Source organism: Cricetulus griseus, chromosome 7 (genome assembly GCF_003668045.3).
Source record: "Cricetulus griseus strain 17A/GY chromosome 7, alternate assembly CriGri-PICRH-1.0, whole genome shotgun sequence".
NCBI classification, from domain to species: Eukaryota; Metazoa; Chordata; class Mammalia; order Rodentia; family Cricetidae; genus Cricetulus; species Cricetulus griseus.
Genome location: NC_048600.1, coordinates 43,314,896 through 43,341,423, shown reverse-complemented (window position 1 = coordinate 43,341,423; position 26,528 = coordinate 43,314,896). Strand labels below are relative to the sequence as shown.

General features: G+C 47.4%; 1 protein-coding gene across 2 annotated transcripts; it reads right to left on the bottom strand.

Annotated features, from left to right (window-relative positions):
• Positions 1–81: 81 nt before the first annotated feature.
• On the bottom strand, positions 82–21,377 carry Srrm2 (serine/arginine repetitive matrix 2). 2 transcript variants are annotated; one of them, XM_027424887.2, is made up of 15 exons: positions 21,188–21,377; positions 17,173–17,444; positions 16,231–16,338; positions 15,877–16,041; positions 14,485–14,562; positions 14,044–14,106; positions 13,557–13,589; positions 13,294–13,344; positions 12,751–12,843; positions 11,918–12,110; positions 3,769–10,337; positions 2,756–3,043; positions 1,548–1,661; positions 1,134–1,241; positions 82–522 (listed from the first exon to the last, which is right to left on the bottom strand). In XM_027424887.2, exons 2-15 carry the CDS (start codon positions 17,412–17,414, stop codon positions 513–515), a joined length of 8,115 nt encoding a protein of 2,704 aa, XP_027280688.1. In that variant the 5' UTR covers positions 17,415–17,444; positions 21,188–21,377; the 3' UTR covers positions 82–512. The 2 variants fall into 2 exon arrangements, with proteins under 2 accessions (XP_027280688.1, XP_027280689.1); XM_027424888.2 differs by lacking the exon at positions 17,173–17,444 and having other exon boundaries at positions 21,188–21,376.
• Between the last annotated feature and the right edge of the window lie 5,151 nt (positions 21,378–26,528).

Genomic DNA, 26,528 nt, shown 5'->3' with positions numbered 1-26,528 from the left:
GCCACACTGATTATCACCAGAACACACTGAACACAAAGTCCCAAAACCTACCCACAAGTAGAGTCATAGACCAGACCAAACTGCATTTCTCATTTTTATTTGACAGAAAAGTTGCTTTTGCTGTACAGATTTTAAAAAACCAAAATGCCTTAAGAAACAAAGTTGGGGGGAGGGTGTCACAACCTCATGAAGGGGGCTACAGCAACTCCTTCCAAGAACACATGACTTACCAAGTCTTAAAACATCAGTCTCCCCCAGAAACTTGAGGTGGAACAGCTCACTAGATGTCCTGAACTGCCCCTCTCCCCAAACTCACACTCCCTCCCACTCCAACCCCCCCCAAAACACATGAACCAGGAAAAACTCACAGAGATCAACATTTCACAGGAACAAAAACAAGGGGTGGGGGGAAGAGCCCTCCCCTCAAGATGCTGCCAAGGTTCAAGGGAAGGCAGACAAAGACTCCTTCCATGATTCTTCTGGGAAAAAATGAGGAATACTCATGTTCCAGATTATGGAGACCTGCAAAAGAGAAGAGTGGTGTAAATACTGCATCATTCCACATACCCCAGTGTCAACTCTCAGAAGGGCCAGGCTTCCAAGGAGACAAGATAGATAGATAGGGTTATACTTTTCTAGAGTTATTATAAAAGATAAGTCATCCTTTTTATTTAGACAGAAAAGAGAAGATGATGGGGAAAGTACTTCTGTGTATGTTTATCTTATTGATTGTTGAATAAAATACTGTTTGGCCAATTAAGACAGCAAGTTAGACGGAACTAGGAGTCAAAAAGGATTCTGGGAGATGTAGTAGAGAAGTGGTGGTCCAGGCAGGAAGTGACAAGGAGACTCATATTTGAGCAAGGAGAAACAGGAAGTCCCCTCTTTTCCCCTCCGCTCCTGCTCTAGCGGCACAATGTGATCCACCGGCAAGGAGGGACGCCAATAAGGCGTCCTATAGTTAAGACTGAGCTAGCAGATGAGAAGTCCTAGTCATTGGCCAAGCAGCATTGTACCTAACACAAGTTTCTGTGTATTCATTTGGACCTAACTCGGGCAGGCAGCTGGCGTAAAGCTCACACGTGGTGGTACGGCTCAGGCAGCTTTTGGCAGAAAGATTTATCATAACATACCTGGAGGAGCGGTGGCGATTAGGTCGGGGACTGGGTGTCTCCTTCCTGCGCTTGTGTCCAGGAGAACGGCTGTCCCCACGCTGGCCTCTCCAGGAAACCCGCTCACTGCTATAAGATAATAGAAATTAGGTGCCAGAACCATATCAATAAACCTTTTTGTTTACAAAATACTGGTGGCTAGGGCTGCAGAGATGGCTCAGAGGTTAAGAGCACTGACTGCTCTTCCAGAGGTCCTGAGTTCAATTCCCAGCAACCACATGGTGGCTCACAACCATCCCTTATGAGATCTGGTGCCCTCTTCTGATGTGCAGATATACATGGAAGCGAATGTTGTATACATAATAAAATCTTAAAAAAAAAAAAAAATACTGGTGGCTAGATGAGCCAGATTGATAGCACCTGCTATGTCCCTACCTCTGTTGATCCCTTGGTGAGGGCTGGGGCGAGGGCTGGTGCCGCTCCACAGGTGAGTAACTGAGGGATCGGGAATCCCGAAGGGAGTCTATTGGCTTTCGAGGGCTGCGTGACCTAGGGGGCAGAGTAGACCTCTATAGCACCACATCCTCCCAAACCCACCAGCCAAGCATTCAGGACCACCCACCCAGGTCCTGACCACCAAACCTCACACCACACAGGGCCAGCCTCAGACCCACCTTTGTCCGCACTCACCCATCCGCCCGCACACCATCCACCGAGTGCCCCCAGTGGACAGGGCACAGGGTGCAGCGGGGGATGCAAAGATAAAATTTGAGTCCCTGCCCTTGGAGTTTTGTTTGGTAGTGAAGGAGGTCAACAATGAAGGCACACATGCCCCCTACATAGGAAACAGGCCAGTGGGGATGGATATGCATGGGCCTGGGAATCCCGAGCAAGGATGGGGACCTGGGCAGGGCAGGGAAATGGCAAGGCAGTCTTCTCGGAGGTGCTGTTTGAGTGCAGTCTTGCAGAACGAGTTCACCAGGCAGACAAGGAAATCCCAGGCAGAAGGAACAGCATGTCCAAAGGCATGGGGCTCTCCTTAGACTGCAAGGCGCTGGGTATGGCTGGAGCACAGGGCATGTGTGGGGGCGGGCAGGAGGAGCACAGGGTGGGCAAGGGCAGCTGGTGAAGAGCCTCACACGCCATTCCCGCAGAGGTGGCACTTTATCCTGCAGGCCACAGGGCGTCCCGGAAGGATTTGTGGAGTGAAGGGAAGTAACCAGATGTGCGTTTTAGAAAGATCCCTCTGGCTACGTGTGGAAGAGAATGGCGTGGAGGCAGGGAGACAGGGAGGAGGCTGTGGACAGAGTCGGGAGAAGATGACGGTGGCCAGACCAGAGCCCTGCAGCAGCAATGGGGAGACTTAGAGCTAGAATCTCTGAGACCAGGCTGCTTGTCAGGGGAGGGGAGAGGGAAGAAGAATCCTATAACTTCCCAGTTCTGGCCTGGACCCTCAGTTGAATAGTGCAGCCTTGACCAGAACACAACAACACTGTGGGAGGATGGGAGGAGTGTCGGACTCCTCCCGTACAACCAGACGCAGACTTCCACACTAGGCACCCCAGCAGGAACCTCACCCAGGGTCCCTTTTCTGGAGAGCTCACCCCCAACCCCCTTTCCATAACAGGCAAGGAAGCACTCACCTCCTCTCGCCAGGGGGTGGCTTCTTGGGGCTTGCAGGTTTGGGTAAGGCCTGAGGGCCAGGCTTAGCAGGGGAAGGGGAGGAGGAAGAGGAGGAAGAAGAGGAAGAGGAGGAAGAAGAGGAAGAGGAGGAAGAGGAAGAAGAGGAGGAGGATGAAGAGGAAGAAGAGGAGGAGGAAGAGGAGCTGGAACTAGAGCTGCTAGAGCGCCTCTTCCGTTTGGCTGGGGTTGGCTCCTGAGGACGTCCTTCTCGAACAGCCTCCTTTGGGGCTGGGACGGGGCTGGGGACCCTGTGAGAGAAGAAAAGTGTCACAAGGAGACAAGAGGCCCCAGCCCCAACCCTACCTTCCTTGGCCTGGAGGAACGGCAGTGGGGGAGGGGTGCCTGAGAAAGGCCCTGGGAACACACGAAGGCAGGCCAGTAAGCACTTCTCTGCAGCAGTGGCACAGAGCTGACCAAACCTCTGCTAACACAAGCAACAGGCTGGGGCCCGAAGCACAAGGGATCAAGGTTAAACCTCAAGAATGTCCCTGATGAAGGAATAAGGCCCCTGGACTCAGATGTGGAAGCTGAAGCTGGGTGGTCTCCTTCCTTGGAGAGCCGCAGCTTGGGAAGGCCCCTGTGAGTGCAGGTTGGCTGGGGAGGGGCCGTCCTGCCTGGAGGCAGGGAGAGGGATGGGATGACCTCTGAAGATCCTTCCAGCCCAGGGAGTTCCTCTTGAGGTCTAACTGCCATCCCTCCTGCTGTAAAATTAAGTCCATTTCCTCTAGTTCTGTCCTCTGTAGAGATGGAAAACTTATCATTATCCTCTGGAGAATTAACCTTCGGAGACTGTTATCTGTCCCATTCCTCCCCACAAAGCCCCCACCCCAGCAGTCTTTCTACTCCCAACTTGAAGGTCAAGGTCCCCCACACTTTTTCAAAATGTCAAGTACTTGTGACAAGATTTCTCCCTCCCTCCCAACTCCCCCACCCATTGTAAATACCTTCCCCCTAGATTCCTTAACTCCCTCACCTTTTCAGTGCCACCTCAGGTTGAGCAGGAAGGCTGGAGCCCTCAGAGTCGCTAGAACTGGAGCCAGAGGAAGAGGATGATGATGATGATGAAGATGAGGAGGAGGAGGAGCTAGATGATGATGAAGAGGAGGAAGAGCTCCGACGTTCCTTTGTTGGTTGCAGAGCAGCCAGTGAAGAAGGCTGCTGGGCCCCAGTAGAGGCTGGTGGTTCCCCACCTTCAGCATGGGGCAGCCCTGGGGCAGGGCCAGAAAGCATGCCATTGTGGTCACTAGCAGAGGATGTGGACTTTGCTACAGTCCCAGATGAAAGGGACTGAGACCCAGCTACAGGAGTGGTCTGGGCAATTGAACGAGATTGGTCTGAAAAAGCAGATGGCACAGGGGACCGAGGCCTATCCTGTGCTGGAGGGAGAAGAGATTGTGAAGGAGCCTGGACCATTCTTGAAGCAGGGGAAGAAGCCCGCTCAGAGGTCATTCTAGACTGGCTGGGGGCAGATGGTGGTGTTCTGGACCTGGCTCGGTCAAGCAATAAAGGTGAGGTTCTGCCACTGACACGCTCATAAGCAGAAAGGGGCACCCTGGGACTGGTGAGATTTGCACCAGACAATGCTGGAGCCATCCTGGCACTGGAGAGATTTGAGGGAGCCAAGGCTGCAGGGGTTCTAGAGCCAGCAATATTCACAGGAGCTGTGCCATGTGCAGATCGAGGACCCACCAGGTTTGCAGGAGTAGGAGCCTGGGGTGTTCTGGAACTGGAGGGATAATTTGCAGCAGCCGGGGGTGTCCCAGAGCCTGTGAGACTCAAAGCTGCCAGTGCAGCTGGTGTTCTAGCTCCTGCTAGGTTCACAGCTGTGGCTGCAGGGGCTCGAGGATCAGCAAGGTTCACAGCTGAAGGAGCTACTGCTGTTCTAGGGCTGGCTAAGTTCATGGCTGCTGCTGCAGCTGGTGTTCTCGAGTCAGCAAGGTTCACTGATGCTGGAATAGCAGATGTTCTGGCACTAGCAAGGTTCATGGCTGCTGCAGATGCTGCTGGAATCCTGCTGGCAAGGTTTGCAGCTGGGGCTGTTCTGAGGCTCATGAGAGGTACAGGAGCTGGAACCTGGGACATTCTTGCAGCAAGGCCAGCAGCAGACATAGATGGAGGTGGCCGGGCAGTGCCAAGACTGATAGCTGTGAGAGCAAGTGCAATTCTAGACTGAGCATGGTTTTCTGGAACAGATGCTCTTGGATGATCAGGAATCCGGGGACCTGGACCATCCATCATGGAGCCACCACTTTGCTGTAGCACAGACATGGGTGTTCTAGCACTTCCAAGGGGTTCAAGCATTCCAGGTGATCTACATCGATCAAGAGGCGTTGGTGACATGCTAGGACGACTGAAGCAGCTCATTCTAGAGCTACTGAGTGCTACAGGAGGTGTACGAGATCCAGAATGATTCCTTGTTGCTGGAGGAGTGGCAGAACGTGACCGATCAGAACTACTTCCAGATGCAGACCGCCTACGGATGGCTGGAGGGGATCTTGTTAGGGACCGCTTGCCTCGAGTTGCTCTAGGAGTACGAGACCTAGAGCGGCGACGGATAGCAAGTGGTGAGCGACTTCGAGAGCGCTTGCGTGGCAACAGTGGTGTCCGAGACCTAGAGCGTCTACGAATAGCTGGAGGAGTTCTGGACCTGGAGCGGCGACGTGTCACTGGAGAGGTTCGAGAACGAGAGCGCCTTCGAGTGACTGGAGATGTGCGAGATCGAGATCTTCTACGTGTGACTGGGGATGTCCTGGATCTGGATCTTCTTCGAGTAATTGGTGAAGTTCTGCTTCGAGATCGCCTCCTGGTTACTGGTGGAGTCCTAGATCTGGACCTTCTTCGAGTCACTGGAGGAGTCCTAGAACGAGAGCGACGGCGCGTTGTTGGTGTTCTGGATCTTGATCGACGACGAGTTACTGGTGGTGTTCTTGACCTAGATCTCCTACGACTCACTGGGGATGCTCTTGATCTAGATCTACGCCTATTCACTGACCTTGACCGTCTCCTACTCACGGGTGAGGTCCGAGATCTGGACCTGCGCCGGCTGATCAGTGGTGTTCTGGACCTGGATCGCCGATGAGTAGCTGGTGAGGCTCGAGATCTAGAGCGCTTCCATGGGGCTGGTGATGTTCGTGATCGAGATCGCTTCCGACTGGTCAAAGGTGTCCGAGATCGGCCTCTTCTGCGTCGAGATGAAGTTCGGGAACTCTCCTGTCTTGTAGGTGATCTTGAATGGTAACCAGAGCCACCCCTCCGCCTACGAGTGACACGAGACCTAGACCGGCTCCTCTGTCGTCTTCTTGATGTTGACTGAGATGATCCAGACCTATCTCGGCGTCTGGTTGTTCTGGTTTTGTCTCTACGTGAGCGGGATCGGGACCTTTGGAGTCCACGAGGTTTTGGTGAAGGAGATCGGCCTCTCCTTGAAGTAGTCTTGGTTCGGGGTGATGAAGCTGAGCGCCGCCTCCGTGAAGACCTTGACTTTTCAGTTGGCTCTGGTGAAGACACTGAAGGACTTCTTCGACGTCTTGGTGGAGTTCTGGAGCGGGTTTCTGGTGATGAGGATGCAGAGCGGCTTCTTCGAGAGACTCTAGCCTTCCTGGTTAGCTCGGGAGATGATCGAGAACTCCGACGTCTAGGTGGTGTGCGAGACTTTGTCTTTGGCTCCATTGAGGACCTGGAGCCTCTTCGAGCAGTTCTGGATTTGGGTGGGTGTTCTGGAGAAGACTCAGAACTACTACTTCCTTCAGGTGAAGGGCCTCTGTCTTTGCTTGATGAACCTGACCTACTTCGTCTGGGCAGGGCCCGAGGGGCAGGTATTTTGTGTTCAGGAGAAGAGTCAGTACCACTCTGAGCCCTTTGCAGCCCTCTTGGCTTATCTTTCATTTCAGGGGATGAACCAGACCTACTGAGCCGGGGAGAGGGTCGAGATTTGCTCTCAACCTCTGGGGATGAACCAGAGTGACTCCTCTGTCTAAGAGGGGTTCGAGTCTTGGGTTTAGAATCTGGAGAGGAGTCTGATTCACTTCTTTCTTGAGGGGATGCACTGGGTTTTCCATCAAGCTCTTGGGAAGACCCAGATCGACTTCTTTGCCCAGGAGAGGTTCTAGCCACAGTTTTCTGTTCTACTGATGATTCTGACCCGCTTCTTTCTCTTTGAGGGGTGACACTTTTGTTGTTGTGCTCTGGGGATGATGGAGGGCTTCGTGCTCTTGGAGTCTGAGGCAATGCTTTTGGTTCTGGGGAAGAGTCACATTCACTTCGTCCCCTGGATGGGGTATGAGGTGCATCTTTGATCCCAGGAGATGACCCAGACAGGCTATGCCTAGAAGGACTCCCAGACCCATCTCTAAGTCCTGGAGAAGACCCAGATCGGCTTCTCCTAGACGGAGTTCTGGGCAAACCATCTTTCAGTTCAGGAGAAGATGCAGAACTACTTCTTTCTCTTGAAGGTGTTCTGTGTACAGTCTCAAGTGTAGGAGAAGACACACTCTGATTTGAAAATATTCCTACCTTTTCTACTACTTCTGGGGATAACTCAGAACTGCTGCGCCTGGAGGATCTTGCTGATTGTTCTTTCATGTCCAAAGAGGGATCTGTCTCTGTTTGATTAAGAAATGGCCCATTCAATTCTTCTTTAACTTCAGGAGAAAATCCAGCATTTACTTCTGAAATAGGGCCCGAGTTTCTAAGCTCTAAAGATGACTCAAAGCTATTCTCCCCAGGGGAAGAATGAGATAGTTCTTTATGTTCTGGAGACATTTGCAGCCCACTCCAACATGAAGCCACTGCAGGGATTTCTGCTGGTTTAGAAGAGGGCTGTGCCTGGCTTTGGTCAAGAGCAGACAATACAGCAGGCCTTTCTATTTCAGGAGATGATTCAATGTTACTTCCAGGCATTTCTTTATGTTCTGGAGATAAACTCTGTATAACTTGGCTTAAAGGTTGCTCAGATTTTTCTGCTTCCATTAATTCATCTTGGCTTGAAATAGGTAATGAACTATTTTGGTCTCTTGTGCCTGGAGGTGACCCAGCTCCAATTCTTTCCTTTAATAGTACTCTAGGTGTGTCTTTCAGTACTGTAGAGGATTCAGGCCTGTCCTGTATAGGTAAAGATGATGGTGCAGTAACATCCTCTTGAATTAACCCTAGTTTCTCTTTCAATTCAGATGGCTCCAATCTGCTCTGTACTAGAAGAGATTTAGACTCTATTGAAGGATATAGGTTAGAGTCAGGTTTAGTCTTAACCTGCTCAGGAGACAATTCTGATTTCAGCTTTGGATCTGTTGATAATTCAAATTTATCTTGATTTACTGGTGATCTGAGTACCAGCTCAGTGACTGGAGATGAAGATCTGGAAGGGCCACCCTTAGGAGATGTCTGATATTTGCTCTGCAGTGATGGAGATTCCAAGTGACCCTGCCTCACTTCTGGACTTGAAGTATCAGACCTGGGATCTGGCCAAGTTTGACACTGTCCTTTCTGCTGCACAACTGAAGAGCCAAAACAGCTCTCTCCTGGTAATGTACTAAGTGTTACACCTGGACAGACGGAAAAGGATCCAGAGCTTTCGGTTGATGAATCCTTAGACTTCTCCTGAGGACAGGGTGACTTTGATGCAGGGACATTTTGCTCTGGAGGAGTCTGGAGCATGCCTTTTGGGTATGGTGATGTAGACCCAGAGTGTCTCAGTGGTGTTCCTGGTTCCACTTTAGTATCTGGTGAAGAGGATCTAGAACGACTATGTCTTGGCAACAATCCAGAATCCACCTTGGAGCAGGGGGATACTGATCTGCTTTGCCTCGGAGGTGTTCCAGATGTCACTCTAGAAGGACTTGGAGAAGAGGAGCCAGAATGGCTTCGTCTTGGTGATATTACCGTCTTCATTTTGGGTTGTGGAGATGATGACCTACATGGGCTCTGTCTTGGAGGTGTGCTAGATTTCATTTGAGGAGAAGACCCAGAGCAGCTTTGTCTTGAAGGGGTCCTTGATTTCACCTCACCATCAGGTGATGATTCGGAACGGCTCTGTCTTTGTGGTGTTGCAGAGTGTTCATCAACCTGGATGTTTGTTACAGACCCTGATCTTGGTGGTGTTCCAGATTTTACTTTGGGCTGAGGAGATGAACTTGAATGACTCAGTCTTGGTGATGTTTTTGACTTCTGTTTGGGTGGTGAAGAACCAGAACGGCTTCTCCTTGGTGGTGTCTCCGACTTTTGTTTAGGACATGGAGAGGAACCTGAAAGGCTTCGCCTCAAAGATTTTGCTTTGGATCTTGGTGAAGAAAGAGACCTGCTCCGTCTTGAGGAAACGTGAGATTTTTTCATTTCCAGGCTTGAGTTGGATCTGCTCCTCCTCTGAGAGGTTCTAGATTTGTTCTTCCTCTCTGATGATGAGCCGGATCGTCCTCTTCTTTGTGGTGTTCTAGAGTGAGATCTTCCACGTCTACCCAGACTTCTGCTGCGAGATCTTCGTCGTGCTGGTGTTCTAGAGCGTGACCTGCCACTTCTCCTGGCTGGTGTTCTAGAGCGTGACCTGCCACTTCTCCTGGCTGGTGTTCTGGAGCGTGACCTGCCACTTCTCCTGGCTGGTGTTCTGGAGCGTGACCTGCCACTTCTCCTGGCTGGTGTTCTTGAGTGTGACCTGCCACTTCTCCTAGCTGGGGATCTACTTCGGGACCTCCTTCGAACTGGTGATCGGGTCCTAGATCTACGCCTAGCAGGTGTTCTAGACCGAGACCTGCCCCTACGAGCAGGTGTTCTAGACCGAGACCTACGCCTGGCAGGTGTTCTGGATCGTGATCTGCGTCTAGCAGGTGTTCTAGAACGAGACCTGCCCCTTCTAACTGGTGTCCTAGAACGGGATCTGCCCCTAGTGGCTGGAGATCTAGAGTGTGACCTTCCTCGCCTTGCTGACCTAGACCTTCCTCTTCTCTGGGTATTTCTACTCCTGGACCAGCCTGGCCTCTGAGATCTAGACCGGCCACGCCTCTGCGGGCTTCTAGATTTTCCCCACCTCTGAGTAGACCGTGACCTACGCCACTGAGGGGAACGGGATCTAGAATGACCTCTCTTAGTGGGGGTTCTAGATCGAGATCGTCCCCTCTTAGTGGCAGGACTACGGGATCTCCCCGCTCTATGAGATGGGGTATGAGAATGAGATTTATCCCGCTTTGCTCGGCCATGTGAACGATTCTTAGATGTGGGTGAAGAAGAAATCTCTCGGCGGGCCCCAGGAGCTGGTGTGGGTTTAAGACTTTCAGGAGAGGAGCTGACATGCCGAGAAACTTTGGTAGGCTGAGGGGATGGTGGACAGCTCTCTGAGGAAGAAGATCGGGGAGGTTTCTCAGGAGACTTAGGTGGTGAACAACCCCGGGTTGGGGAGACCTCAGATGAGGGGTTAACTGGCTCCTGACTGGATGGGATTGCTGCAAGGGGACGTGGGGAGTCCTCATGTTGCTCAACAAGGAGCGGAGTAGGGGCAGGTAGTTCTGGCCCTGTGCTGCTCCTTTCCGGAGAGGGACTAGGTCGAACTGCCGATTTCTAAGAGTGAAAGAGAAAGTAAGGATAGTGATAAACACCAAAGCTTCATTATCATCCATAAGATTCCAAATGTTTCTAACAAAACTTTCCTCTACACATCTTAGACCAATTGACCCTTTCCTTACCCAAAGAGACAGCAAGATAGCCTCCTGGGTGGAAAACCATGGGAGCTATGAAATGGAAAGAGAATACCTACTCCTCTGAGTTGTTCCCTGACTTGTACATATGCACCCACCACATGCACACATACAAAATAAATGCATTTTTAAAATTAATAAAGCACTAGTAGAGGACGATCACTGATCTCAAGTCAGAGAAAAGAAAAACTGAAAACAAAGTACTACTATTACCAACAAATACCAACAGTGTCAAGAAGCTTGGCACAGTGTGGGAGATACATATGAACACTAACCACCCCCGCTCCCAAAAAGGTATGATTCAATGGAAAGAGTAGTTTGTGTGACAATAACTTTACCCTCAAACATGAACTAAGTTATGATTTGGCATAGTAGAGCATGCCTTTAATCCCAGCAATCGGGAGGCAGAGGCAAATGGATCTCTGTGAGTTCCAGGCCAGCCTGAACTACGTAGTGGGCTGCAGGACAGTCAGGGCTAAATAAATAAGTAAATAAAAGGCTGACCAAATGAAATGGCAGTTGTCACATAAGCCTGGTAACCACAGCTCAATCCCAGAACCCATATATAGGTAGAAACAGACAACAGACCCAAGTTGTCCTCTGACTTTCAAACATACATGTGAACTGACACCTGCCTTCCCCTAAGCACAGCACACACAAAAATTAATTCACTAACATCTCACTGGAAGAGGCCAAAAGAAGGTGGTCAAACCATAACACTGTAACTTTTAAGACAGAAGAAAAAACCATAGAACTAGAGTACAAGGAATAAAACTGGAACTACCAAAAAAGACCACTCCTTTATGTTTTCAGGTTGGAGGCATCAAATAAAAGGGTTGAAAATTTTAGTGAGTGATGACAAGCACACATTAAGAAGGAAACAGACACTGTAAATAAAAGTTAAAACAATTTCTTAAAAATCTTTTGTTCCACTGTATTGATATAAACAAATTACAAATAAGATCTACCAATCCATTGAAGTTTCATTGTGAAAACTTCACAATTTAGTGGGTCACAACTCAAATTGGAGGTGTCTAATAGGACTTAGTAAACTGAAAGAGGAATGTAGAAATAGAAACTTATTGCTCAGCAGTTGCTTATAAAATGTCCATCCTGCAGTATTGCTAAGCCTGCCCACTTTTCTGAGTTTTATCTCAGAGAACTCTTCCTTTCTATTCTGTATCTCCTTTAAATACTGTCCAAAATACTCATGCTTGTTACACTACTCCAATCTTTATTTCTCTGAAACAAGCCCCCCAACTGCCTCCAACACATTCTGTTTTCTATAAGCTCAGTACCAAATTCCATACATAAACCTGACCATAACTCAAAAGGGCAAGATTTCTCTTAATAACAAACCTTAAGATACTTGTTATACTTATCCTTTTAAGGCAGATCCCTGAGTAGATACCCTTCAACCCAATGAACCAACTCAGAACATACCTCCTTCTTATCTTTGTCTTCATACAGACTGCTAGATTGCTTTGTGGAAGGGTCTGGGCTACTAGGCTGCTGTATGTTGGTGGCACCTGGTTCACTAGAAGGTGCATCTCCTTCCCCTTGATGCCCTGAAGCAAGGGGAGGACTTTGCCCAGTCAAGGCCGTTGTATGAATTTTAGCAGCAGCACTTCGAGACCTGTGAGTTGATGGAGGGCAGGGGAGAGCAGGAAAATCAGTTCAAGGGAGAATAAAAAACCCCCTCCACCCCCAGCTTGCAATCCACTCTCCTACATGTATAACCCTCTCTGAAGAGTAAAAAAAAAAAACTTGGTCACACCACTCAAATAATTTTCAAAAATGCAAATGCAACCCTTGTTTTGTTCCATCTCTTCCCAATATAATCCCAAATAATATATACCCCTCTACCCCTTTATTCACCACCCTTCAGCATACCCGAACCTTCCACCCAGGCCCTTCCCTACCCACTTCATTCATAACTCACCTCTGAGCCCACCTCCTTCTGGAAGCCTTCCCCGATTAAGGAAGCCAGGGTAAGGACTCCTTCCTCCCCCAGACACCAAACCAGCAAACCACCCCCCGCCCTATTCTGGTAGTCCATATACATCATAACAAACAAAAATAAAATAAAAAAAGACAAGGGGAAATGTATATATGTCTGTCCATCCTGTTGCTTTAGCCTGTCAGCTCCTAGAGGGCAGGGACCGTGTCTTCGGAATGGTCTGTGCAGCGCCTAGCACACCGTGGGCGCTCAATAAATATTAAATTGATTAACCCATCATTCCCTCTCCCTCCATTTCTCCTGGACTACCCCTTACCGACTACGAGAAGTATCAGAGGAAGAAGCAGAGTCAGCAGAAGTTGACCGATGGGCTCGGCGGCTCTTAGGAGCTGGTGTTGTACTTCGAGACCTGAAGAAAGACCACCACAAAGCTCAGGAGACTGTCATACCTATTTTGAATTCTCCAAACGCATCTCTTTTTAAAAACAAAGAAACTCAGGACTTGGGAGGCAGAGGCAGGCCAATCTCTTCGAGTTGAGGCCAGCCTGATCTACAAAGTGAGTTCCAAGACAGTCAGGGTTACATAAAAAGAACCTGTCTCAAAAATATACCAAACAAAAAACATTGTGTTTGACTGTATGTATGCAGAATGAAGTCAGAAGACAATTTATATGTTGGTCCCAGAGATACAGTTCAGGTGTTTTTAGGTTTGGTATGAAGGGCCTTTTACACTTGTGCCATAGCACCCACTCAGTTTTCAGTTTTAGAGTTTCCCCCTTAAACACACCCATCTCTCAATCCTTATTTCAATCCCTTTTCCCAAGTGGGGCATTTATCTATTTCTTACAAATACACTTACCGCTTCCTCTTCTTATCCTTTGATTTACGTTTGCTCTTTGGAGTAGGAGACCTGGAAAATAAGGAAATGCTGTCTAAAAAGAATTTTTAAACTATTAATAAAATCTGAAGCAAAATGAAAACATAACTGGCCAAGTGGTAGTTAAAGGATTGAGCTCTACTAAAAAAAAAGGGGGGACCAACTACTACAGGCCAAATATAGAATAGCTCACCACTCCCATCATGCCACTATGTCTCCCCCAAAAACCACAAGCTCTTTCTTACCTGTGTTTCCGTTTCTTGGATTCAGATTCTGACCTGTTTGGAGGAGGGGGGGGAGATCATTAAACTACACTTAACTCTTCAAGAGCTGCTTCTAATCACTACCAAGAACTTCCACCTTGGGTCTGGAGAGATGGTTCAGCTGTTAAAGAACACTGGCTGCTCTTCCAGAGGTCCTGAGTTCAATTCCCAGCAACCACATCTATAGTGGGATCCTATGCCCTCTACCGACATAAAGTTGTACATGCAGATAGAGCACACACACACACACACAAAATCTTAAAAAAACAAAAAACAAAGATCTTCCACCTTAGCCAGGGGTGGTGGTACATGCCTTTAATCTCAGCAGAGGTAGGCAGATCTCTCTGAGATGGAAGCTAACCTGGTGTACACAGTGACCTCCAGCACAGCCAAGGCTATGCAGAGACTGTCTTTAAAAAAAAAAAAAAAAAAAAACCTACAAAAACAAAAAGAACTTTTCATCTCATACCTGTGTTTCTTCTTCTTTGAGCTCTTCTTCCTCTCCCGTCGAGGAGAACTGCTCTCTGACCTCCTAAAATGGGTTCAGAAGCAAGTCATTTTATTTGGCTTTCTTTCTAGCCCTCTAACCTATAATTCTCAAAACTGTTTCAAAATCACCAAAACAAACCCAAAGGCATCACCATCAATGGCCTACACCTTATTTACTTCTATATTCAATCAATAAACATAAAACTGAAATCTGAAATGATGCTAGCTAGCTTTTTGGGCTGGGCTACAGATTCAACCATTTCCCACTAAGCACACACACTTCTCAGCTGAAAAGGAAATTCTGTCCCCTTCAACTGTTTTTGCAATTTGGATTTTCCACTACCCAAAAGCAAACTCAACTTCTAGAAGTCCAACAGGAAAGGTCACTCTGGATACTAGAGTAATTTTCCAACTGACTTACCGTCCTCTATCTTTCTTCTTTTTCTTCTTCTTTTGCTTTGGAGTTGGTGATCGAGAACTGCTTGTCTCTCGAACAAGGCTGGAAAAGGTGGCAGGACAAATTTTCTCAAAACATTTCACCCTAATGAATATACTTGCAACAGTTCACTGATAATGGTTTTACCTTAGGACAACAGCTACAAGCCAAATTTATGTGTGTGAAAGCTTCAGAATTAAAAATATAAATTTGCTGGATGGTTGTGGCACTCTGGGGAGGCAGGCTCAAGCAGAACTCTTTGAGTTCAAGGCCAGCCTGGTCTACAGAGTGAGTTCCAGGACAGCCAGGGCTAGAAAAACCCTGTCTTGAAAAAAAAAAAAAAAATGTAAATTTAAAAGTGGTTGTGTATCTAGGTCCTAGTGTGTGTGTGTGTGTGTGTGTGTGTGTGTGTGTGTATGAGAGAGAGATGGGGGGGAGTGGAAGAGTGGGTGAGGGGAGGGAGGGATGGGGAGAGAGATTCTATTTTGAGGCAAATCTTACTATATAGCCCTCCCTGACTGTCTTGGAACTACCTATGTAGAGCAACTTAGCCTCAACTCCCAGAGATCCTCTTGCCTCTGCCTCCCAAGTGTTGAGATTAAATGTGTGTATCACATCTGATTTCATTAAATTGTTTTGAGACAGGGTCCTTAATATGTAGCTAACCCTGGCTGGCCTCAAAATCAGAGATGTGCCTGGAGTGGTGGGATAAAAGGTGTGTACCACCACACATATCTTAATTATTTAAAAAAACAAAAACAGGGGCTAGAAGCAGGAGGGTGGGGGGTGGCGCACGCCTTTAGTCCCAGCACTTTCGAGGCAGAGGCAGGTGGATCTCTGTGAGTTCAAGACCAGCCTGGTCTACAAACACTAGTTCCAGGACAGCCTCGAAAGCCAGAGAAACCCTGTGTCAAAGAAAAAAAAAAAAGGGGGGGGGGAGTGACTAGGTCAGCAGTTATAAACCCTGGCTGCTCTCCATTGGACCTTGGGTTCCTTTCTGAGCACCAAGGCAAACACTCAACCATCTGTAACTCTACCACCAGGGGATCTAATGCCTCTTCTGGCCTCCAGGGGCACCAGACACACGGCACAAAAACAAATACAAGCAAAACAACCATACACACAAAAATAAAAATTTGACCTAAAGACAACAAAATCTAAAAACTTTGGAAAGGAATAGTGGCACACTCCTTTAACCTCAGCATTGGAGAGGTAGAGGAAGGCAGCTAGCCTGATCTACAGAGTGAATTCCAGGACAGCCAGAGTCACATAGTGAAACCCTATCTCAGGCCAAAAAATAAAAAAAAAATAGTAGTAGTCTATTAGTAATAATACAATACTTTTAACAAGAAAGCAGATCCAGGCTTCTCTGAGTACCTGTATGGTTTGGGGGGCTCAGGAACTGCTTGTTTAGCTTCTCGAGCACGTCTCTGAGGATCAAAAGAACTGCCATCCACATAGGAATCACTGATGCCAAAGGCTGCACGGAGTCTCTCATTCTTCTTCTCATTCAGTTCTGCCAACTGATGGGTCTCAGTTACCCTGGAGGGGAAAAAAGGCCCAAATCTGAAGGAGACATACAGGGAACAAGTAAGAGCCCCAATTTAGAACTTAATTATAAAGATGAGTCAAACAGCTACGAAGGCAAAACCCAATCCCAGGTCCTTTTTAGAAAGGATAGCCATAGCTATAATATCATAGACTCCAAAGAACTAAGAGAAAAACACTTACATTGGCCTCTGCCCTGGGGTTTCTTCCTTACCCCCAGGGTTCACATCCTTCTCCAGCAACATGAGTCGAAAGGTCGCCACTTTCTCCTGAATCTGCTGTTCTTCGTACCTGAAGGATAAATCCCTTCATGGTTAGAGCTTGACAGGGGTTTTCCCAAGTCCCAATTTATAATTGCTTCCTTTTCCAACACGGTCCTTTTACCTTCTCCATTCACACAGTATTGTAACTCAAAATTTCCGTAAGTTTTCCTTATCTTTCCCCTTGACCCTTCCTTCCTTTTCTACACTATTCTCTCTAGAACAGTGGATTTTAAACATGCTACAATTCAGGGGCCAAGAGAGGACAGTTTGCTTGCTGGCATAGTTCCCAGTGCTCCTTTCCCAACTTCAACACAAATAGATCTTTTATTTCCTGGGACTTCAAAGAAAGCATAATATATAAAAGGATACCATTGCTCAAGTTTGAAAACCACTGCTCTAAACAGGTTTCTACCTGAATGTGCTCCTTTTCCAAATTTTCACTTCTCTGCCAAGCTCATGATATCCACTCTTTCAATTCCAATCTTCTGCCTTTGCCACCTTCCACAGCCGAAATCCCTTAAATCCACCTACCTTTCTCTTCCTTCCAATAACAACACCTATCAGGTTACCTAGCTCTTCTGCCTGATGCTACTTTCCTATACAGCACATTTTTGGCCCCCTTCCCCTTCATAAATTCAGCTAAATAATTCAGACCCCCTTAGCTATCACTGCTCCAAACAGTTTCCTTGACATCCCCACCATGCACTGACCCATGACTCTTGATTCTTCAAGCTCATTCTTTCTCCCTTACAACTCCTTTTTAGGACTCTGTCAACCTGCTCCAGTTTCTTTCCACACATCCCACCTAACACCCAACTAAGCACTCACTCAGTGCTTGGCTTCTCCCCACCCATTCCCTCACCCCTGCTCTTCCATCATCTCCTCCAGCTCGAGGCATCGCAGCTCCACGCGCCGCTTGCGCTCGTGGTCCAGGATGTCAGGATTAGGCCGCTTCACCAGGGCAGCCTCCAGGCGCCGCAGTTCCTCCTCTCCCTTGTAGTCAGGCCGCTCACCACGGCGGCCCCGCACCAGGGACAGGTTGCGCTGGACGTAGCCGTTGGTGCCGCTGCCCCGGGGCGTCGGCAGCCCGATCCCGTTGTACATGGCCCTGTGCCCAGGGGGGCACCACCGCTCCTGAGGGGGAGCGGGGAGACACCAGTCAGGCTCCTGACCCCAATCTAACTACTTACCACATCTCCCACATCCCTGGCTCTCTTAGCCTTTAGTTCAATACTTAATTAGTCTCACACTGAATCTCCATTAGCAAAATGATGTTTCCTCATTCCACTAGTCTGCAAACAAAACCCTCCCTTTATCCTCCCCACACTTCATCCTTTCCACTAAATCACCACCTACTTTTAAATCTTTTCTCACAATATACTTTCACCAAATTCTAAAGCCATTCTTTGTACTTTTATTTTCCTTTCTACACCCTAACCAATCAAGAATCCATGTTGTCTCAAATCTCTCCACACTAATCCTTTATTCTTCTCTGGCCACACAATACACACAAATGGTATCTTCATCAAGCACTCTGAATATAACTATTGGTAACCAAGTTCTCAAAATGGCACAACAAACACCATAGATCAATCAGAAGCACCTAAAGTCCATTTTCAAAGACTCCTCCCAAGAGAATAAGTATTTAGGCTACCTTAAACAAACAAGAAATGGATTAAACAGTCTTGGGTATCTAAATAGGTAAACTGACTAGTAACATAAACCAAATGTCCTATGCAGTCTCACACCCAAACTACTGGCAAGCAAGATCAGAAACAGAGGAAACGTGGATACATGAGCTTATACTTCATATGGGGAAGGTGAGCCATCTCCATTCTCTTTGATTCCAAATATTCAAAGCTCCTACCAACTACAGTGATTTTATTATTTTAGTTTTCTTCCCAGTAAGGTTTACCACATAGCTTGCAGCTCCTCCAAGTCTGGCTAGCTCTTGTTAAATATTGTCTGTTTTTTAACTTGATAGTCTAAATACATAAAACCATTTTTCTCTGTTCCAACTGTTTCCATACTTTCTTTACAAGTGTCTAGAAACCTTCAAACTTCGTATCTTTATTGTAAAACTGTTGACTTTCCCTATCAATCTCTGTTCTGGCACTTCATTTTTTTTCCTAGTCCTGCTCTACTCTTCAATTTAACCCTGTTTTCTTTTTCATCTTGTTCCAACCTCAGCATGACTAAGAACCCCCAAGCTCTAGCTTTTTGGACTGCATTACTCATTTTCTATGCCCTTCTTGCTGTATATGCTTTATTTTTTCCACTCCAACACATTTTCTCCAAGACAGATTTTCAGAACATTAAAGACAAGCAAGCACACAACAGGGAAAAGTGAAGGTTAGTAAAAGCAGATGGAAGAGATGGAGTTGGATAAAAGATTACACTCACAGAATTCCAGAACCAGTATTATATCAATTCCTCAACAAAACACCAAAGTGTGAAGAAGAAAAAAAAAAAAAAAGACAAATGTCAAATGTAAAGAAAATACCCAAATGTACTTCTGTCCCTTCCCACCCTCAATCAAGCCTATCCTAAGACCTACTCAATACAAGTAAGAAGTCTATCAGGGTCGAGAATGAATAACAGATAAGACTAAATCTATGAAAAACAAGTGTAAATTCAGGAAGCCACAGAAAAACCTTTTTTTAGAGCCAAGAAATGTTTCTGTAGTACCTTCCAACAATCTTTTTTTTTTTTTTTTTTGGTTTTTCGAGACAAGGTTTCTCTGTGAACTTGGGAGCCTATCCTGGCACTCGGAGACCAGGCTGGCCTCGAACTCACAGAGATCCGCCTGCCTCCACCTCCCAAGTGCTGGGATTAAAGGCAAGCGCCACCAAGCCAGGCCCAACAATCATTCTTAAAAGTCTAAAAATACCAATCCTTTCTTCCTCTAAATCTAAGGCCTATATTGCTTCATTTGTGTCCTCTGTGAAAGGCTTTTTTCTTTTTCTTTAAAGATTTATTTCATTAAGATGTATTTCATTTATTATATATACAGTGTTCTGCCTGAATGTTTGACTGAACACCAGAAGAGGGCATCTGATCTCATTATAGCTGGTTTTGAGGGACTATGTGGTTGCTGGAGATTGAACTCAGGAGCTCTGGAAGAGCAGCTCTCTCTCCAGCCCATGCAAAAGGCTTCTTACAATCTTCCAATTTACACACACTTCCACCATTTCACACAAAAATCCGCCCACTCCATACCTGAAGAAGGCTAAGTAAAATGTATTAAAAATCATGATTTTGGTGACCTTTCAGGAAAGAGGTGTGTGTGTGTGAGAGAGAGAGAGAGAGGGAGAGAGAGAGAGGGAGGGAGGGAGAGAGAGAGAGGGAGAGAGAGAGAGGAAAAGAGGGGGAGAAAGAGAGAGGGAGGGAGGGAGGGAGAGGGAGACAGACAAGAGAGAGAGACACCACCCTGGATCCAAAGTAGTGCTCAAGACACTAAAAGGGAATTACCAAAACCAGGCAGCACTTAAAACAGGAGCACAAAGTATGCAAGCCTTCCAAAGTTAAGAACAGAAAGAAACCAAGTTGCCAAGGGAAAATAATGATCAGAATGACAAACTACAAGAGGCAGAAATTTAGAACTAAGACATTCAAGATAAAAAAAAAAAAAAAAGGTGGGAGGGGCACCTGAGAGAACAGCAATGGGCCCAGGAAAAGGACAGAGTAAAATACTGAGAACTCAGGGCTGAGACACTATTAACTATGTAAACACATGTGTAACATACGCAGCTCCAATATTAACCCAGGAAGAGACCTTACCTAAGCCCATCCAAAGGAGAAAAAACAAGACTCCTTTTGAATCTTTGAAACAGCTTAAAAGAACTGCAAAATGGAAACAGCATAGGAAGAAATTCATGCCAAGTAATGGCTGACACAAGCCAGGCTGTTTAAGCCCAGAATTGCCTTCCCATTGAAAAGCTGCAAAAGCCACCCTAGCTGTATCATTTGAGAAGACATGTTTAAAAAGCAGGGTAGGAGGCGGACACGGTGGCGCATGCCTTTAATCCCAGCACTCGGTAAAGAGGCAGGCAGATCTCTGAAGTTCCAGGCTAGACAGGCTATCTCATAAAACCAGAAGGTAAAAAAAATAAATAAATAGCCAGGTAGTAGGCAGGAGCACATGATCTTCCTTATACACGCGGACTGAACACGTTCGTTTTTTTTTTTTTTTTTTACTTTTAAGATTTGGGGATACCCGACCCCGCCACCTCACACACACTCATAACCTCAGCGCTCTAAGGACAAGTCCGGGCCTCCCGATGTTCAAGGCCTCCCAGCGCTCGCTCACTGGCCGCCGGGCCTATTTTCGGCCTTGAGAATGGGGGAGGGGGCCGCGCGGCGCCCGCCCGCCCCGCAGTCTGAGGCCCGGCCGTTTCTCAGGCCCCCAGCAGGGGCAGGAGGGCCCACGCCCGGGTCATCGGGGTGGGATACCCGCAGGTCGGAAGCCCGGGCGGGGCACAGGACCCCCCGGCTGCCGCCCCCTCCCCGCGACTCAAGACGGAAAAGGGCGAGCGCGGAACGAGGGTCTCTTCAGACCCAGGTAGAGCAAAGACGGCGGCAACCAGAGAGGCCCGCGCGCCGCTATCTCCTCGGGGACGCGCGGACGGGAGACCAGGCGGCGGCGGCGGCGGCGCTGCGCGCGCCGTTGCCATGTGGGGGAGGGGCGAGCGAGTGGAGGGCCGCGCGCCACCGGAACCGCGGGAGGGGAAGGGAGAAGGGTAGGAGAAGGCGTCCGCGCGAGCCGGGGCGCCGAGCACGCGTGCGCGAGGCGGCCTGGGCCGTTCTCCGAGCGCCCTGGCCTCGAGCCGAGACCGCCGCCCCTCCCCCACCCAGCTAGCGCGCTCCCTTTCTCTCACCCGCCGCCGCCTTCGGCCGCCGCCTCCGAAGGGGAGAGGTCCTGCCGCGGCCGCTGCTAAGGTCTTCGGATCCCTCGGGGCCTGAAGCCGCCGCCGCCGCCTCGCGGGTCCGCCCGCCTCAGCCGCCTCCGCCGCCGCCGCCTCGTCCGCTTCCTCAGGGGCCGCAGCGGGCTTCGACTGCGCCACTCGCACCCCGCCTGGACCGCGGTGCACGTCAGCACGACCGAGTGCGTCAGCACGCAACCACGAGAGGCGCTGGGCCCTCTGGGAGCCGTAGTGCGTTGTGCGCAGGCGTTGAAGGCACACGATGGCGATATAGGTTCTTTTTTTTTTTTTTTTTTTTTTAGGCGCAAGGGACGTTCGGTAGCGAAGTCGAAAAACCCCGAGTCCCGTCGGGCACTGCGGGGGAAAAGCGGGGAAAGGCGAGGCACCGTACCGAAGAGGCAACGTCTGCTGGAAATCTTCTGCGGGAAGGGGGAGGGGCACGGGGTTCTCTACCCGCAACGTCGAAGAATGCCTCCCGCCCCCCGCGCAGAGAGTTCTGGGAATTGTAGTTCAGCTGTAGAGAGCGCGTCGCAGAGCACCTTCTCCCGGCAGTGTCGCCATTTTGTCTGCCTGTGTTGTGTGGCAATGGCTCAGCAACTCTACCTCTTCCCTGTGACTGCGGGTTTCTTCAGCAATTCTGAGGGCACACAGCACCGGGTCTCCCGCTCTCAGGAGGAGTTGCTCCAAAGTCAAGTCTCCTAGCACCCCTGGAACCACGTAAACCGACTCTGGTCCAGGTTCTGAAGCAAAAGCCAAACTAGTCTCTTGCGGTGTCCTTAGTCTTCACCATCTTAGACGGAGCTGAAATGGGGCGGGCAGGCCAATGAGAAACCGTTTCTCTTGCTTGGCGGTGGTGGAGCACACTTCTAATCCTAGCGCTCGGGAGGCAGAGGCAGACCACCTTCAGGACAGCCAGGGCTACACAAAGAATAGGGTTGTCTCCAAAAGAAAGTTCCCTTACCTTTGGGTAGAGAGACTAGATATTCCTCCTGTAGAATCTGTGCTGTGTGTGAAGGAATGTGCCAAGAATAACTTTAAAATGTTATCTCTTCTGTACCATTCCCTGTGCCTTGTAGTGCGGTACTGGGAATTGATCCCAGAGCCTTCAAATGTGCCAGCAAGGGCTCTACCACTGAGCTGTACTCCAGGCCTATTACCTATTTAATTTATGTATTAACGATTTTGTGGGCCGGGCGGTGGTGGCGCACGCCTTTAATCCCAGCACTCGGGAGGCAGAGGCAGGTGGATCTCTGTGAGTTGAAGACCAGCCTGGTCTACAAGAGCTAGTTCCAGGACAGCCTCCAAAGCCACAGAGAAACCCTGTCTCAAAAACAACGTTATGTGTATCCATGTTTGTCTGTTCAGGGTATGTGCAGTTCCTGTGGGGGTCAGAGGCATTGAGGGCTTGTGAACCAGCTGAGGTAGGTGCTGGAACCGAACTTTGTTCCTCTGCATGAACACTACAAAGTCTTACTGAGCCATCTAGATATCCAGCCTACCCCCATTCATTTCTTTTGGTTTTTCGAGACAGGGTTTCTCTGTGTAGCTTTGGAGCCTATCCTGGCACTCACTTTGTAGACCAGGCTGGCCTTGAACTCACAAAGATTCACCTGTCTCTGCCTCCCAAGTGCTAGGACTAAAGACCTTCAACACCAACGCCTGGCAGTCACCCCCATTCATTTTTAAGAGTCCTTTTTTTTTTTTCTAGGGCTGATTAAAAGATGGTCTTCCACAGAGCAGAGCTGTAGGAAGCTGGCCTTATATAAGCTAATGTCTGATGGCCTTAGCAGATGTAGTACTAAGTTGTCTGCAGTCTTGATTTTGTTGTTTCTTTTTAATTTACCAACAAAAGGATATACTCGGGTTGTAGAATTCCAAGATTGTGAGATCCACCACATTAGAGTTCACATTTCTCTGTTCTAGAATTGTGCTAACCCTGTTTCCTTTAAGTCCCCAGCACTGCTAGACTTCCATAAGCATTTATTTTAACCCCTTGGGAAAATTTTTTTCCATGACAACAGTGAATTCCTTTTCATGTCCACAGTGCAATTTTCAAAATCAAAGTAACACTGAAAGCTGGGCATGCATGTCTGTACTCCCAGGACTCAAGCTTTTGAGACAGGAAGATCCCTGTGAGCTCAAGGGCAGTCTGGAATATATGGCAAGACCCTTCTCAACAATAACAGCAAGAATGTAGGGCTGACAAGATTGGCTCAGCTGGGGAAGGAACTTAACCTGACAGATATGGTGGAAGGGCAAAACTGCTTCTGCATGTTGTCCTCTGACTTCCTAATGTGTAGTGTGACACCACCCCAGTCCCCCAAACACATGCACAAAATAAATGAACAAATAACAGGTGAATGTAACATTCGAACAGTGCTATCACCTACACACCTTATTGAGACATTGTTATTTGTTCTAACAACATCTTTTATAACAACAAAAAAATTCAAAAGCATGCTTTGGTCCCAGGGTGGAAGTATTCAGATATGGCAGATGGCAGTAGGTTCATCTGTAGGTTCATTTTAGTAATCCCCAGACCTTAGGAGGTAGGATGTGTGTGTGCCATGAGTTCAAACACAGGTTGGGCTACATAGTCAATTCCAGATCAACTTGGGCTGTAGAATTAGACATTTTATTTATTTGTTTGTTTTGTTGGTTGGTTGGGTTTTTTTGCTGTTTTGTTTTTGAGACAGGTTTCTCTGTGTAGGCCTGGTTATCCAAGAACTCACTCTGTAGATCGGACTGGCCTAAAATTCACACAAATCATCCTGCTTCTGCCTCCTGAGTGCTGGCATTAAAGGCATGTGCCACCACCAAGCTGTATTTTCATCTTGAAGGAAGCAGAATATTAAGTAGGCAAAAACAAGCATTTATTAATAATAAAAGAGTCCTTTCAGTCCCCACTAGCAGAATATGAATGGGCCTGCTTGTCTATGGCTTCTCCAATAGAGGGAATTGTGATACTTTTGAATTTTTGTTACTATGCTAAATAATAAAAGGTATTTTAGTGTAGGCTTTCCATAGTAAAATATACAGAAAAGAGAATTTATCTTCTTAATTATATAATTCAGTGGTATTAAATATCTTCACAATGTTATGTAACTATCACCACCACCCACTTCCAGAGCTTTTTACAACATCCCAAATAGAAAATGTATTCATTAAAAAGTAACTGGGGGGGGGGGGTCTGGAGAGATGGCTCAGAGGTTAAGAGCACTGGCTGCTCTTCCAGAGGTCCTGAGTTCAATTCCCAGCAACCACATGGTGGCTCACAACCATTCGTTATGAGATCTGGTGCCCTCTTCTGGTGTGCAGATATACATGGAAGCAGAATGTTGTATACATAATAAATAAATAAAATCTTAAAAAAAAAAAAAGTAGATATGGCTCAGGGGTTAAGAGCACTAACTGTTCTTCCAGAGGTTGTGAGTTCAGTTCCCAGCAACCACATGGTGGCTCACAACCAGATCTGGTGCCCTCTTCTGGTATGCACTGTATACATGATAAATAAATAAATAAATAAATAGCCAGGCGTTGGTGGCACACGCCTTTAATCCCAGCACTTGGGAGGCAGAAGCAAGGGGAATCTCTGTGAGTTCCAGACCAGCCTGGTCTACAATCCAGGACAGCCTCCAAAGCCACAGAGAAACCCTGTCTGGAAAAAAAAAAAAAAGAAAGAAAGAAAGAAATAGAATTTAAAATTAAAAAAAAAGTAACTCCAGATTTGGCATAATGGTGCACACCTTTTAATCCCAGCACTTGGGAGGCAGAGGCAGGCAGATCTCTGTGAGTTCAAGACCAGCCTGGTCTACAAATGAGTTCCAGGACAGTCAGAGCTGTTATATAGAGAAACACTGTCTCAAAAAACAAAGGAACGAAAAAGTATTTCCACAGATGGAGAGATGGTTCAGCAGTTAAGAACATTTGCTGCTCCTCCAGAGGACTCCAGTTTATTTCCTCATAAATACATGTAACTTTACCTCTAGGAAATCCAACATTTCTTCTGTCTTCTGAGGGTTTGTGCTCTCGAGCGCGAGCTCACACACACACACACACACACATACACACAAATGAGTGATAAAAATCTTAAGAGTAGATGTGTTTGTTCAACAGCTTTATTCCCAGTATTCTGGAGACAGACAGACAGATCCCTATGAATTCAAGGCCAGCCTGCCTGCAAAGAGTGTTCTAGAGCAACCAAGGATACAGAGAGGGACCCTCTCAAAAAACAAAAATCTTAGTAAGAAAAAATTAACTCCAGGGCCAGCAATATTGCTCAACAGGTAAAGGTGCCTGCTATTAAGCATGACAATCTGAGTTTACTCTCTAGAACCCACACGGTAGCAATAAATAAAAATAAAAAGTAAACCAACAAACACTGCCCCCCTCCCCACCCTCAAAACTTCTAGCTACAATCACTCATGAATTTGCTAGCCCTGGGTACCTCAGATGAGCAGGACCATGCAAACAAGTGCTGGCTTATTTCAGTTAGCATGATTTTTTTTTTTCCGAGACAGGGTTTCTCTGTGTAGCTTTGAAGCCTATCCTGGCACTTGCTCTGTAGACCATGCTGGCCTCAAACTCACAGAGATCTGCCTGCCTCTGCCTCCTGAATGCTGGGACTAAAGACATGCACCACCACCCGGCTTAGCATGATGTTTTAAAGATTCTTACACCTCACAGCATATGTCAGAATTTAACTTTTAATGACTAAATAAAAGCAGAAAGACAGAATGTTATTAAAGAGTATTTGTATTGCATCTGCCTTCTATCTGTAGTGAATGATGCCACTATAATCATTTAAATGCAAATTCTTGTTTTATTTTCTGATCCACTTTCTCACTATGTAATCCTGGCTGTTCTTGAAATCACTCTATAGACCAGGCTGGCCTGAACTTGTAGATCCACCTGCCTCTGTCTCTCTATTGCTGGGATTAAAGGTGTGTGCCACTCTACCTGAAAGTTTTTGTCAGGATATATGTTTATCAATTTGGGTTTTTTGTTTTTGTTTTGTTTAGGGATTTATTTTTAGACAGGGTCTTACAATCCAGTTCAGGCTTGCCTCAAAAAACTCACAACAATCCTCTTGCCTCAGTCTTCCTCAAGTTCTGGGATTGCAGTATGTGATACTACATTTTGCTATATTTTTCATTTCTTCTATCTAAAAGGAGAATTGTTGGCTGCATGATAATTGCTATTTATTTGGTGGGGGGGTCAAGACAGGGTTTCTCTGTGTAGTTCTAGTTATCCTGGGTCTTGCTTTTGTAGACCAGGTTGGCATTAAACTCACAGA

What these genes read in the sequence shown, in the direction of transcription:
- Srrm2 (XM_027424887.2), bottom strand. Translation starts at nt 17,414, where the DNA reads ATGTACAACGGGATCGGGCTGCCGACGCCCCGGGGCAGCGGCACCAAC. An exon ending in TCCAAGAAACGGAAACACAG is followed by an intron (nt 13,345 to 13,556) that starts GTAAGAAAGAGC and finishes CTTATTTTCCAG; the next exon opens with GTCTCCTACTCCAAAGAGCA. An exon ending in AAGGATAAGAAGAGGAAGCG is followed by an intron (nt 12,844 to 13,293) that starts GTAAGTGTATTT and finishes GTCTTTCTTCAG; the next exon opens with GTCTCGAAGTACAACACCAG.